Source organism: Leptidea sinapis, chromosome 9, assembly GCF_905404315.1.
Source record: "Leptidea sinapis chromosome 9, ilLepSina1.1, whole genome shotgun sequence".
NCBI lineage: Eukaryota > Metazoa > Arthropoda > Insecta > Lepidoptera > Pieridae > Leptidea > Leptidea sinapis.
Genome location: NC_066273.1, coordinates 7,827,813 through 7,843,579, shown reverse-complemented (window position 1 = coordinate 7,843,579; position 15,767 = coordinate 7,827,813). Strand labels below are relative to the sequence as shown.

The 15,767-nt window shown below is 31.6% G+C and overlaps 2 protein-coding genes across 4 annotated transcripts; both read right to left on the bottom strand.

Annotated features, from left to right (window-relative positions):
* Positions 1-217: 217 nt before the first annotated feature.
* Positions 218-4,064, bottom strand: LOC126966025 (troponin C). Its single transcript, XM_050809901.1, has 5 exons — positions 3,898-4,064; positions 3,464-3,635; positions 3,267-3,369; positions 2,740-2,888; positions 218-548 (listed from the first exon to the last, which is right to left on the bottom strand). The coding sequence occupies exons 1-5, from the start codon at positions 3,898-3,900 to the stop codon at positions 520-522; spliced, it is 456 nt and encodes a 151-aa protein (XP_050665858.1). The 5' UTR covers positions 3,901-4,064; the 3' UTR covers positions 218-519.
* Positions 4,065-8,654: 4,590 nt separating this feature from the next.
* LOC126965940 (hexamerin-like) lies at positions 8,655-15,392 on the bottom strand. Of its 3 annotated transcripts, none has more exons than XM_050809751.1 (5): positions 15,291-15,392; positions 13,953-14,080; positions 10,436-11,227; positions 10,224-10,360; positions 8,655-10,076 (listed from the first exon to the last, which is right to left on the bottom strand). In XM_050809751.1, exons 1-5 carry the CDS (start codon positions 15,382-15,384, stop codon positions 8,702-8,704), a joined length of 2,526 nt encoding a protein of 841 aa, XP_050665708.1. In that variant the 5' UTR covers positions 15,385-15,392; the 3' UTR covers positions 8,655-8,701. The 3 variants fall into 3 exon arrangements, with proteins under 3 accessions (XP_050665708.1, XP_050665709.1, XP_050665710.1); XM_050809752.1 differs by having other exon boundaries at positions 10,224-10,345; XM_050809753.1 differs by lacking the exons at positions 10,436-11,227; positions 13,953-14,080; positions 15,291-15,392 and having other exon boundaries at positions 10,224-10,411.
* Positions 15,393-15,767: the final 375 nt, after the last annotated feature.

Here is a 15,767-nt window from a genome sequence, read left to right as displayed (position 1 = left end):
TACTTCATACCATACCCTGTGCTCACACCAGCGCCATTGTGAAAGCTTTTAGAACTGTTATTTACTACATAACTTGGACACCTTTTCAACTTTTCACGCACAAGAGATGACTTTTTTGCCTCTACCCTCCATACTAACAAACTAACACGACAGGATATCTCTTAAAAGGTTATAAAAAATAAAGACTGAATTTTCAGAAGGAAATAAAACACATATGTAAATTATATATTTAAATAGATAAATTTTATTAAAAAATATTGTCTTGAAAATAAGTGCAATGCGTTATACATATTAGCAATTAGATGAAATAGGAGCGATGCTTATATGAATTATATAAATAATAATTCTAAAACTAAAACAAAATAACTATACCTATCTATAAGATAGATAACTTTTGCCTTACATGCTAATACCGCATTGTTTACTGTTTTGTACTAAGAAAACCTTTACAGGTATTTAGTATAAAATATATCCTAGTATAATTTAAATAATACTATATTCCATTTTTAGTTCTGTTGTTTAATCACCAGTCATCATCTCCATGAATTCTGCAAAGAAAAACAGTTATTTATTAATAATATAACATATTTGAAATAATAATTATCAAACGAATAGGTAACTGGCACCAATACTGTTCTTCTTATTATAATTTTTTGTGATAATTTTGACTACTTTATCTCTTAACTGTATAAATTTTACATTCAAAGTATGGCTTTACGTTGGTAAAATTAAATGTAGCAGTAGTTATTGATTTGCGGTAGGTTATAATATTATAAAACGAAACCACTGAATTATATACATGGCTGTCTAAACAAAACATGTGCCTACTATTAAATTTGTGACAACTTTTCTTGTAACGGTTTCTAGCAAATAAAGAACTTTGACTTTGAATAAACCCAACATTAATAGTACAATTAAGAAATATCTAATTCATACAATTTCACTGCATCTTGCAAAGTTGGCTTTTGCTGGAAGTTCAATAATAAGTATCATGGAGTCACGCTTTACAAAAAATCGCTTTAGAAAGGGATAGCTTCATAAAGAATACTGCTCTCATATTCTGATCTGCGATTATAACATAATATAACGGGTTGAATAATCCGGATCCTTAAACTTTTTGTATGATTTAATTTATCTCGGTTTATATAGTAGAATTTATTTCATTGAATAGAAAGACAAACGAGATTTAGAGTTGTATCAGTTAATAATGAGTGATCACTTCCACCCATGCGCCCTTGAAACAGGAACGAAATTACAAGGTTGTTCCGTATTAAGGTCTCCCTCCAGTAAAATAATCTTCATAGTCATCAATGAGTGAGACTTGTATTTATATAATACCGAACTAGATTTGACCCGTTCCATTTGGAAACTCTTAAAATATGTCAAACTTGTGCGTAAAAATATGAAAATCTCGATGAATAGGTATTCAAAGTTCTTATTCATGTTCTAAAAACTATTAAAAATATACAGTAAGATTGCAACTATATAATAGCTTCCGGGTGATTTAGATATGTATATAAAATATACACGTACAAACTTAAAGCCATTTGTGTGGTGTTTTTGTATTTATTATAATACTAAATATGTTTATAAAAATGTCAATTTTATAATTTTAAATTCGATGTCAGCTATCCCAAGAACCCTGGAAACTGCGGTAATTATTTTACGCAACGGCTATCTTGGATTGAGAGATTTACCCTATGATAGTAGAGAGCTAATTTGGAAAAACGATATCTATATTAATGAAACCATAAATTTACACTGTGGTCATCATGTTTTTAAAAATGATCCCAAAGATGAGTAGTTAGGGCGTGAAAACCAAACTCACATTCGCATTTACAATGTTTAATGATAATAATAAGAATATGTAAAGATGTGTATGTGCGGGAGTAGTCAGAATATATTAAAACAAATACTGAAATAACTGAAGGATTAAAGTCTTTAACCAGCCGAGCTACATTATTACGCTACTATCTAAATGTTGTAAGAAAAATATTTGAATTTATTCACTCTGCAACAGCTTTGCCAAATCTAAATAATTATTATTAGTGCGAGGCATGGAATTCCAAGACTTGTGACCAATTCTCGTAAATACGTTGAAGTTTAAAAGGCGCACATAAATTTCCTGAGTGTACTATCAAACATTATAAGCAACAGTTTAATTTAATTAGAGTTATTACATTATTTGTTTTCTATCATTCATTAGTCATTTCTAAAAAATGTGAGTGGAAGATGTAAAGTATCCCAAGCTGACATGTAACCTATCACAAACCAGTATATTTACAAAATGCAGCGCCGATTGTTCCTTTGATTAAACAGTTTCAATGTAGTGAATCATATCTACAATAAATATTAGCCAGAATTCATAAAATTGTAAGGTCACCATCAAAATCTACAGTCCCTAAGCCGTCAGTATCAATTTCAGCAATAATTCGATAGAATAGAATAGATCCATTTTAAGACTAGCTTAAAATCATACAGTTTCTTTTGTTTTCAAAAGCATAAAAATAATATCAGATTGTTGTTATTAATCAACCATAATTCTATCAACTGATGAACATGATATCAACTATGAAAAGCACGCATGATACTGCAGCGCACTGACTGACATGTAAACCTATCACAAACCATTATATTTACAAAATGCAGCGCCGCTTCTTCTTTTGATTTAACAGTTTCAATGTAGTGCATTATATCTACAATCAATATTGGCCAGAATTCATAAAATTATAATCTTACCATCAAAATCTACAGTCCCAGAGCCGTCAGTATCAATTTCAGCAATAATTCCGTCTAAATCAGAACTGCTCAGCTTGTCATCTAATGCAGCGAGAATCTCCTTCAAGGTAGATGTGGTGATGTAGCCGTTTCCTTCACGATCGTATAATCTGTCAATGGGAAATAATCATGAGATATAGAAAGTTCATACAAGTAAAGATTCGCTGACCTAGATAATCACATGTATCGTTATTTCTTCCTGGAGGGAGAAGATCTTGTGTATTTTTAGAGATTTTCTTTAACTGAAAGTTGTGTCACTAATGTAAAAATAATTTGTTTTAGTAAGTTCTAGATATTTCCAGTACGAACGATTTAAAATTTTACCTAAATCAATGTACTGACAAAAATGATTATTATAAAATATTTTATCGTTTATGTTGAGATATAACAGTACTACGTAATAATAATTTTCATATTATATAACATCATGGTTTTCATAGTTATAATCAATCAGTTTAGTTAATTATAAAAAAAAATAAAAGATGTACCTGAAAGCTTCTTTCAGTTCCTGTTGCATAGCTTCTGCGTCTTCTTCTTCAAGGAAATGAGACGCAATATTGCAAAAGCCATCAAAGTTAATTTTGCCGGAACCTATAATATATTAAAAAAACAGATTTTAGATAGTATCACTATTGTAACTCTTGTAAACACATTTTTAGTATTTTTTTTTAACAATATAACCTACCTTCTGGGTCATTTTCTTCAATCAGAGCTTGTAATTCCGAGTCGTCAAAAAGCTGACCCATTGTGTTCAAGATGGTTGAGATTTTAAGAACATCTATGTATCCGGACTTGGTTGTGTCAAACATCTGGAAAGCCTTGCGGAGCATGGCCATTTTCTGGTCATCATCAGAATCCTAAAATAATTTATTCCAGATTGAATATATTTTTGTATTAAAAATATCTGCGCAATTTATTAGTCTAGAGACAGAATTCTTATGATCAAACGCAGTAACTCTTAATTTTTTTGAATTAATTAATTTCATAATAAATAAATCTTTAATTTAACAAAACACAGAAACACGAATTTTCTTCAAATATAAACTTTTAGAATGTCCAACTGTATGTCATCCAAATAAACACAAATATCACTTATTCCAATCACAATTAGACGCTCACCATTTTGAGTGTTCAAAACTAACTCCTGTAACAAGAACCGAATCCGAGTGCGAGTGTTGTTACACTGGATTTCTCATTTATCTGGCACCACTATTTATAGATGACGGACAAACTACTCAAGAATACGAAAATAAATTGAAAAAATAAACAGCACCTCCATTCGTCGCTGCAAGTGACGCTTTTCTCGTCATTAACCAAACGTCATTGGATGGAAATAATGCAACTACAGGAAACCAGTTGTCATAATTTTTGTATAATTTATCGACAAGATTATTTTGGCAAGGCGCCACCTCAAAACCCATTTAACATTCTATACCTGCGTTATATGGTTACTTTTCTAACAAGAATGATTATTCCCAATAACCATTGGTTTGTGGTTTAAGTATTATAATAGTAGGTGATTTCCAGCCGTGGTTTTCTAAAAGTTTAGAACTCTCGTTTCGCCCACAATACCTACCCATATAGATCCATTTTAAGACTAGCTTCAAATCATACAGTTTCTTTTGTTTTCAAAAGCATAAAAATTATATCAGATTGTTGATATTAATTTACCATAATTCTATCAACTAGAATATGAAAAGTACGTCGTTATTGAAGGATGGTGTGGGTACGTTTCGTAAATAAACCGTTAAATAGAATACCTTAACCTTGAATGTAAGATATTATTAATTTAGGCGTATGAGACTAAACATCTCGTAGGAATCTGGTTGAAATATTCCAGCTGTGTAAATCCTTCCTATATCCAATTTTCCAGTTAATTCAGTTAAATGAAACATAAATGAAAGTGTGTACGAGTGAGTTTATTTTTAACGAACTGAATTGTATTGAGTCTATAAAAATTACAACATTCTTCATTGTAACTTTTGTCACATTCTATCTTCTAAATAATTAACTAAACGCCGAGGTAGACTTGATGATACGCAATATAATTTTAATGATATTGTTAGCGGTTGCCAAAATGTCAAGAGCATTGATACTAATGTGGAATCCAAAAATATATCAATTGTCGCTGTGGCAGATTAGGAAAACGTTAAGAATGAGTATGTGTCACCGTTTGGGAGCATTGGCGCGTGCAACGGGTTATACGGCGCCGAATGGAACAGATATAGGTGTTCGTTCGTCGGTGATCGGCTATAATTTTTGTGCGTAGAGCTACAGACAGACGGTTTGTGTTGATAGCTCTTAGTTGCGCCCACGTGCAACCACGTGGAATACCTGCTAAAATCTACTTGACCCAATTTTTGCATCATTTTAAGATTAAGTTGTTCTATTTACCTATCTATAATTTTAATTCTTTTCTAATGTGTAGCAATATTTCAATTGAGTGTTAACTGACGTTATAAGTATTTTGAACGAGTGTTTTGTGACGATTTATTTCTTTCGTATAAATTCCAAATACATTGATGAGTGAATTTGGTAATAAGCTGATATGTCGATATTACAAAAAGACGTTATATTTATTGATATATTTTATGCAATATCAGTATAAATTTAAGTAGAAGTTATGTTTGGGATGTTATAAAATTTTCTTGCCTCACAATTGTATATGAAATAGTCTGTATAGTCAAATTAATGCTCCATTCTTCCTCTATCTTGTATCATTATTTCTGTGTAATCAAATGGTAAACGCTAGGATAAGAAAAACAATCATTATTTCGTTAATTTATTACATCCGCGAAAACATTTTGTGATGTTAATCGTTGAATATGTGATTCTCAATTTATTTTCATCTCTGAATCTACATTTCCGCCGCGCCGCTTAAGACTATTAAAACAGTTTCTGTGCGATCAATTATATATTTTAGTTTCGGCTTATTTGCAGCTAATGAAAATAGTTTATTGAAAAAGTTTAATCTCAATTATATTTACAAACTGAAAAGAGAGAGAAAAAAGTTAAAGAACCAGAATGTATGTAAGCTACATAATACTAGCAGTTCGTCCGCGTATAGTTTCTGATTTCTATGATATTATTTTTAATTATTAATTATTGTAAGGGCAAACAATCCTATCGACAATAGTCCTACAGTTCCTAACACCACACTTCATAGTCCAAACCTGTACGGTCGCAATTTACATTTTTTTTTGGAATAAAGAGCTGATGGTTCTTTTTCTTCCAAACTTCCCCTTAAACAAAATTTCAAATTACATATTGTTATATCTCCACATAGGTACGTCGTCTTGGTACTGGTCGTGAAAGAAACAAATTCTAAGGTGTTTTATTTCTGTGTTTATATCTATATTAATTCTGTATGATTTAAGATTATCGAGTAGCATAATTCTTAAGCAAAAATTGTTGCAATGTTTAAATTGCAATTGGTAATCCGATGGAATGCATACGATGACCTAATAGTACAAACCGTGTTATGATATTAACATCTACATTACAGCATTACTGAACTACATAATTCAGACGCATTTAAACTATTACTACTATAAATAAATGTCCATTTACATTTGCTATGCATTACAACGTATCCCATGTAAATGTGCTATAATAAATAATATGTTCTAACATTCTATAATTATCAAACATAACCATGAACATGTACGGACTTCGCCTTACATTAACTAATAGTGAAAATATGCGGAATAGTTGGCTCCTCCTAAAACTATTTCTGAATTACACTCAGAGATTGTGTTATAAGTTATTTATATCGATTCATTCGAATGTCGATGTAACTGCTTGTGGGAGGTTATTAATTTGACGAACGCTCAATTGTCTGTAGCAAAAATTCAGTGCATTGAAATGTTCAGCTCATATTTAATTAGGTGTCTCATAAATTAAGACTATATTTATTAGTCTGGCATGAGCTTTACGTTACAATTATAACGGCCTAAACCGGATTGTCCTTAACTATAGATTAAACCCCTTTTATACTTTAGACTCTGTTTGAAAAAAAATGAATTAAAGCTATCTCTCTACCAAATATTTTACTTATATTTGCTAAAATATTATTGTTCTTAAAAATCCTGAAGCTCTAAAATAAATTTGTACAATTGACATCTGTCCAAAATTACCAAGTGTGTGACGCTATCTTAATATAATCTTTATAAATGGTTAGCCATTTAATTATACTATTCAAGATGGCGAGATCAAAGATAGAATAAGCATGCGTCTTAATGTTATAATATTGTTTATTTTTAATTTATTATTTACATCGTGTTGAAATGTTCAACATAGTACAGGTTTAACCGACACTGATCTATAGTGTGTCATGTTAATTACAGGTGTACAAGAGATTTATGTTGTATTCGAATATATTTATTGACTATCCTGATGCTTATTAAATATAACTGATGATGCATGCCTCAAATATGCTATTAATGCGTCATTTAATTATTACGTTCGAGTTTGTTGAGATGGTTTTATTTACAGTAAATTTTCTAAATATTTAATTTAATCGAGAAAATTCTTTAATTGCATTAAAAATATTCCATTAGGGTAAATTTGGCATGAACATGATTACTTATTAATTTAAGTAATATGCAAACTTCAGTGCTTCATTAGTTGAAATAAAGTACTTTGTTTTTTTTTTTTATTATTTTATTAATGCTTACGTGAAAACTTACGTGATATATTCATTTATTTTCAACATTAGAATAAGTCAGTGAATATAAAAATACATATTGTTTACTTTGGCAGAGCACCTACAACTTTATTTGTTACGCATTAATTTCTAGGTGCTAAGATTTAAATGCTCTATTAGAACATAGTTCCAGTAATTATTTACTAAAGTTTAAAAAAAAATATTTTAAAATAAAAATCACGTGTAAGATAAACGCATAGTCAAATCTGCAAATTGTACATAGTAGTAGTTTGTAGTTTTTGACGTTCAATGAGTGATTTTAAATCCTATTTTGAATAAAAATATTTGAATTTGAATTTGAATATCTTTATTTACCAGTGGGAGGCTCTTTGCAAAGGAGTCCTGGAAGATTTTGGCACCACAACGGCACCTATTTCTACCGTGATGCAGTAATATGTAAGCATTATCGTGTTTTGGTCAGAAGGGCGTCGTAGCTAGTGAAATTACTAGGCAAATGAGACTTGACATCTTATGTCTAAAGGTGACGAGCGCAATTGTAGTGCCACTCAGAATTTTTGGGTTTTTCAAGAGCGGCACTGCATTGTAATAGGCAGGACGTATTAATTACCATCAGCTGAAGGTCCAGCTCGTCTTTTCCCTTATTTTCGTAATAAAAATACTAGACATACATATAAAAATGTAGTTGATTGAAATATATTTGTTAATATGGAACGCAGTACAAATCTGTAGTTGGATAAATTACTTATTGCTTATTAGAAGTGAAAAAGCCTTGAAAACAGCTATAAAATATTTATGTTTGAGTTCTAGCCGTTGTCACAGTAGTGAGCGATGGTTTTTAAATTTTCCGCGATGAAAATAGGGAAAGCGTAACGACTTTGTAAAATATTTGGCTCAGAACCAAAAAATACCATTGCAAATGTATGAAATAGATATATTGTGCATGTTATTGTGTTGTACTGTATTTCAGTGCAGGCTAATGGTTTCATTAGATCAATGTGTTTCGTTATTGCTGTTAAATGCGACTGTTTAAGACATTTCATTGAGAATGATTTCATTCACTTAACCTTTAGATCATTTATACGTCTAATACTAAACTAATATTCCTAGTCTGTTTTCATCGGTTGTCTAACTGCAAAAGACTCTATCTAAGCGTATTAATTATCTTAGATTTAAGTTATATAACATATTTTATGGAATTAAAACTCAAAGACTGTGTACAAATTATTTATTTAATAAAAATATAACAATTTTTATTTTTTATTCGTAAATTTTTTGCGTAGTATGTTCAGTATCATTTTTTGTTTTGAATATTATATTGAAAATAGTTGGCGGTTGTTTCTTAAAAGAAGACCGTAGCTGAATTGGTTCAACTTTTAAATTATTTTCAAGTTCTATTTCTTCAAGTGTTTTTACATCTACTACTACTTTCTTTAAATGTTCATCTTCATCACTTACATCAAATTTTTTAGATACATCTTTGTCAATTATTACAAGACGATTGCCATCATTATTTGAAATCACTGTGTATTCTACATTGTCATTATTTGAGGTTTCTTTTTCAATTTTAATTTCTTTTTTTAAATCGATAACTTCATTTTGTATAGCATCATCATTTTGATCTACTCTCTTATTTGCATAGTCCTCTTTTTTCCCGTATTGTCCTTTTTTTGATTTGTAATCAAACTGTTCTCTCTTTTTAGTAAATTCTGGCCTTAATGATAGTTTGTTCATTTGGTCATCAATATTAATATCTTGTTCATAATTTTGCCAAGTATTTTCATCACCTGTGTCTCTACCATAATTTCCTGGCTTATATTCTCCTTTATGTGTAATAACTATATCTTTAACAAGTGCATTCGGTAAGTTAAATAATTCTTGTATTTCTATATCTAAATCCAACGGGTATCCTGGAGATAGAATGGCTTCAGAATTTAATTGTGTGTTAGATTTATAGCCACCGGGAGTAGCTTTTATAAATGGTGCAACAAATACAAAGATTTGGAAAGGTAAGCCTTCATTATTTCCTTTTGGAAGTATTAGGCGTGAAGGTAATCCAATTTGTGAATTAACCAAATTAAGTGGTAAAGCGTCAACACCAAACTCAGAATCAACGACGTTCTTATGAATGGTCCTCAACGACATTAGATCTTCAGATATTTTATTAATCTCGTGAGATGCTCGTGATATAATATTTGTCCCTTTCTTAAGGTTCACTTCAAAGCTATCAATAAGCATAAATAAATGTCGTTTATCAGCAAGCTGTCCAGGCATAATTTTTGGCCCAATATATAATTTTACCAAGGATTTTTGTACAACTAATGATGAAACATTAACTTTTATAGCAAAGGGTTTGTGGTTGAGTCTGGACTGTCCAATTTTCATTTGGAAATTTGGATCCTTGTCACCATATTTAAGAGCATCTGTGACATCAAATTCAAAATTATCCATCATTGTTATCATTTTCTTTACTTCCACATTAGCTACTCGTACACCAGGAAAATATAATTGACTTTTAGTGTACCCTGGTAACTGTTTCAATGCGTTATCTGTAATATCCACAATTTTTTTGTTTATTTTCCAAAAGATTGGATCTCGTATTGTAGTCATAAAGTGCTCTAATACCGATGGTTGACTGAAATTAAAGAAATTTAATTCATATTAAAATTATATGATATACCATCTATGTATGATAAATGAGATAATACCTACATAGTACAAAAAATTATAAATCATAAGCGATGGTTTTGAAGTGAGAAAATGTATAAAAGTGCCTAATTACCTGTTAACTGTCGGGCTTTTATCAAAAACTTGAAGAGCTAAATTTTGATAACTAATATTACTGGTGATTAAAATATCCATCAAGTTATTTAAAATAGCAGCTTTACTGAAACCACCATCTCTCTGAAAGAATTTCATCTTTGATTAACAATTATTTTTGCGTGTCGTCAAAAATAGTATTTTCGGATTTCAAATATACTTCACACATCTTACCATATGAATTACTGCTGCATCTGTATTATTTTCTATATTTTTTAAGGATGTTACTAAATCATTTGTTGATACTTTTGCTGATGTTCTAGAAGCGAATTCATTTCCGTTTGAATAAATAAGCATAGGATCATATTCTGTTTCTTCAAATTTATCCCAGTCTATACTTTCCGCTTCCAAGAGTCCATTTGAATAACGTTCCAAATTATATCTAGCCATGAGTTGTTTAGTAAAATGATATAAATATTCACCGTATCTGTTATTTCTTTTAAATTCAGTGTCTACCCAAGGTAAACTACGAAGCTTCATAAAAAAGAAATATGAGTTTAGTCCAACGTCTTCTTGGAAGTATGCTAAGTTAGAATCTTCATAATCATCAAAAATACTGCTTGTATAGTTTGTGTCTATTATGTAAGAATTTCCTTCATTCCGAATACCATCACTGATAGATATTTCCTCGCTAGCAAGTAAAGATGACGCTTTAATTATAGAATCCTTACGTACAAAGTAATTTGGTAGGAGTTCATATGGTGCTGGTACTGACAATCTTTCTGTATCTTTTCGATTTATAATGGCTAAGTAAATAGCATCAATAAATAAACCGCAGTTGACATTTTGTCGCGCCCAACAAGCCGTTTTGTAAAAAGTATCAAAGTCCTTTGCATTATATAATAATTCGTAAATAATGCGAAGTTCATCCAAGTGATCTATATTGACTTCAGAAAATATTTGACCCTTGGGCAATAAGCCTTTTCCAGTCTTCAATGTATGGAAGTTATCAACGACAGATGGTTTCTGAAAATATATTTTACAATTAAACATTCAGCAGCACATTTAAGAAGCTTAGTATAATTGAAAAAGCTAGTAGGAAATTATAGAGATACTAGAAAATATTTCCATCAAATGAATACTGCTATCATTTTTGAAAATAAATAATAAAATAAAATAAAAACTAACTAAAAAAATAATATTATGATAAGATATCGTACTAGCTTTTGAATCTCTTGTGCGATATATAGCTTTGGATGGAAAAGCTTTTACTGAATCCATATATTCAAAGTGTTTTACTATTTCAGGGAAATATTATTTTTTATTATAAGAAAAAGTAAAGAGGTGTTTGAGACGTTCAAATTATGGAAAGCTATAACAATTCAACATCTATTATATATACTAGTCAAAACAAAATAAGGGCCACCACGTTTTTACAGTATTCTCATGAATTCTTGGGGTTAAAAGGTTGATCAATGTTTCAGTTGGATAAATTGATTGATTTTTATTGTAGACAGCATAAAACAAAGATGCATTCCATTAAAAAAAATTTGCTCCACTCTTTCTAAAAATTGACATTTTTGCAAAAATAATTAGTGAGGAAAAAAATTCTGAAAAAAAAAAACATAAAATGTTTCTTGATTTATGACTTTCCTCAATATCTAGTATGCCGTCCTCGATTACTAATGCACTCTTGAAGCCTAGAAGGTACATTCTCCACCAGGTGAACCACTGTTTCTTGAGGAATTTGTTCCCAGCTTGATTTCAGAACGTTTATTAGCTGTCTTTCATTGTGCACGGGTTGGTTTGTGCTTCGAACACTGCATTTCAGTAAATCCCACATGTGTTTAATGGGATTTAGATCCGAACTGTTTACAGGCCAGGCCAACACCTGTATACCAGCCTCCTCTAGGGCTTCTCTGGTGGCCCTAGCTGTATGAGCGCGAGCATTATCGTGCATCAGATGGAATCTTGCGCCGATTCTATGTGCATATGAGACCACATGAAGTCTTATGACCTCCTCGATGTAACGTTGAGCTGTTATTGTGCCTTCGTTTAGAATTACCAGCTCGGTTCTGCCTGACATAGAGATTCCTCCCCATACCATAACATTGGGGCCCCCAAATCTGTCACTTTCATGGATGCAAGCATCCGAAAATCGCTCACCTTCACGCCTCCAGACCCTAATGCGACGGTCATCACTAAAAAATTTAACTTTGCAATCATCCGTAAACAATACAGTCCTCCAATCTTTCATATCCCACGCCAGATGCTGCCTTGCGAATGATAATCGGTTTGCACGATGAGCACTTGTTAATGGTATCTGCACTACACGTCTCCTGGAGAACTGCTGGTCTTCGTGTAAACGATTTCTAATAGTTTGATCACTAACACGTGTACCGGTCGCCTGCTGCAAACGGTTTTGTAACGAACGGGCTGTTATACAGCGTTCTCTACGCGCAGTCAAGCCCACGTAGCGGTCCTCCTGTGCTGTAGTTGCTCGACTCTGCCAGATCCCCGTCTCCTGGTTAGTCTCCCAGTCTCTTGAAAACGATTCCAAGCATTCTGGATCGCTCGCCGGGAAAAACCCAGCTGCAACGCCACAGAACGCTGCGAATAGCCTACTTGAAGCAATGTTACGGCCCTAGTTACGGTTGGCAAGTCCATATGACTTCGAATTCTCGGCATAACTTTTTTAAAATGTTAATTCAGCCACTAGTCAAACGAAACTTACAGTGTTCCTGAGAGAATTGTCAATTTGACTGAGTTGAAATCCGTCTTAAAATCGGGTAGAATCAAGTGGTTGCAATAAATTATCGAAAACTACCCACTTTAAACAATTATGCGGGTGGAATGCTCAAAAAAAGTGTGTAAACAAATAAGGTAACACCACAATAAAGTATCAGCTACTTGAGAATGCATAAAAAATAAATTATCGCTAGCGAGGCCAAAATAATCAAGTGGCCCTTATTTTGTTTTGACTAGATTTTATCACTAGCTGACCCGACAGACGCTGTTTTGTGCATAATAAATAAAATACTGTTTTTTATTGAATTTGTCAATAATATTTCATAACACCAAGAATTATTTTGTAAAATATGCTCCCTGTCAATGACGTTCTATATTATGTACTAGCTGACCCGACAGACGTTGTTCTGTTCATAATAAAAAAAAAATCTTGCGAATGGAATTTTGGAAAATCCATTCTTAGCTGACCTCTACTCGGTGTATATTCATACCAAATTTCAAGTCTTTAGCTCTCATGGTTCCAAAGATATCGTGATGAGTGACTATATATGTGGAAATCTCTTATATATATATATAGAAGATAGAACGTCATTGCTCTCTGTTGTTAACTATAATGAAATTGCTTCACAGCAGAACTGTCAAACCATGTGTCAATAAATTCTCTCAAAGTTTTGTATGGACATATAGAAAATATGTCCATACAAAACAAATATTGGAAATAAAAATAATTATGGGTCCTAAGTCGAACTAAAAACTATCCTATCTCTCAAGTTGGACTAAACTGCACTCCATGAAGTAATCCCCATTTAAATCCGTTCATTAGTTTAGGAGTCCATCGCGGACAAACAACGTATCATGTGATTTATATATTTTAAGATATAACTATATGTCATCGTAGTTTCTATCGCCACCTTGAGATACATTAAGATGTTAAGTCTCATTAGGCCTCTTTCTCAGTATGTAACATACTTCTATAAAAAATAATAAAATATAATTTAGTTACCAAGTATCCGGAAGCATCGAAGGTGAACTCCCTGCTCAGTTTGATGATTGTTGGGTCTGTGCTTTCTTCGCAAATATTCTCGAAAAATGGCAGCATAGCCTTTTGTACTTGAACCCAATCTAATGGAGCTAAGAAATTTAAATTATGGTTAACATTTGAAATACATTCAATTTAATATTATTTGATGTAACAGGATTATTTAGCCAAAAGAATCAACCCAATGGGTTACTGTTTGTTGGTCAATATCTCAACAATGGTATGGATATTAGCACGCAAGTATTGCTGGCATACATTTGAACAACAATTAAATAAATAAATAAATCTTATGTTATAATATGATCTGTTTGCTGTATAAACATAATTGATTTTTGTCTTTCCCCACTATTCTGGCCCATCTATTTCATAGTTTTCAAGAGTTCTGTTTATTTATTTTAATTGGAAAACCCAACGGAGTTACAAAAAAAAATATGTTAAGCTTGAAAACTGATAGCAAAGTACAAGATCTCATCTCCACTAAGATGTAAACATAAACATAGATTGATTAGCAGAGATGTAATGATGGAAGATATAACACCGATAAATGGTAAATTTTATTTAAAAAGGAAAATAATATTTGTGTATTTAATTAAAAAATAATATAAGCAAGTGATCAAAAATCTCGCTCTTATATACATTATACGTCAATTAAATAATCCACTAAAGTTTTACTTAACGAATAAAAATTATTATACAGTCCTCGAATAGGTAAGGGTTAGTCAACAGTAAATCACTTGTAATAACCGGCATCGTAAACGTCGACAAACATTAACACATATTACCAAAATCCCTACTAATATTAGTAAATTATTATGTAAGTTGGTTTGTTACGATTTTACGCCGGAGCTACTGAATCGATGTTGATGAAATTTGGTACAGCGATAGACTAGAACTTGGGGAAAGACATAGGCTACATTTTATCCCAGAAAAATCCATAGTTTTCGCGGGATTTGTGAAAAACGTCACGTGGATGAGCTATAACTATACCAATAGTAGGTTTAGTTTGCCATAGCAATCTTCCTCGAAATTAGACTCATATAATATGTTGGGAATGGGAGCGAAAACAGGCACCGGAACTATTCTAACATGAAATAATCTTCAATTCCAAATTTCGCGGGTGAAGTCGCGGGCGTCAGCTAATAAAATTATATGAAATGAGAGATTTTTTTGCACTTCTAATATATTTTCATTCCCTATAACGAATTTTCTTGCTATTAAACAAAACAAATGGAAATTGTTATAAGCTTAAACAAAACAAATGGAAATTGTTATAAGCTTCTTAAAAATAATAATTTTTCTTACCCAGTCGTGGAACCAGCGGCTCAGTTGGAACTTTAATAAGATAAGCATTTATGCTTAAGCAAATGCTTAACATAACCACTATTGTCGTCTTCATACTTGATGCTACACTAAAATTTTCTAGCTCAGTGAAAGTATTTATACTTTGAAAGGGAATAAATATTTTCAATTAGGCGAAGATAAGTGGTTGAATGCACTTATAATTTGTATTACGCACCAATGTTACATTGAAGACGTGTTATAATAGGTCAATCATCTTGGTACAAATTATTTGAATAAATGGGTTCTGTAAGCATTTAAATTTATTTTATTTCATTTTGTAGAAGTGAAGGGCAAGCGAGAATACCTACGGGTGATCTGATGTGATTACCGCTGGCCATACATACTCTCTTTTAGTGTCAAAAGTCAAAGTTCTTTATTTGCTAGAAACAATTACAGGTGAAGTTATTACTAATTTAAGAGTAGGCACATGTTTCGTCT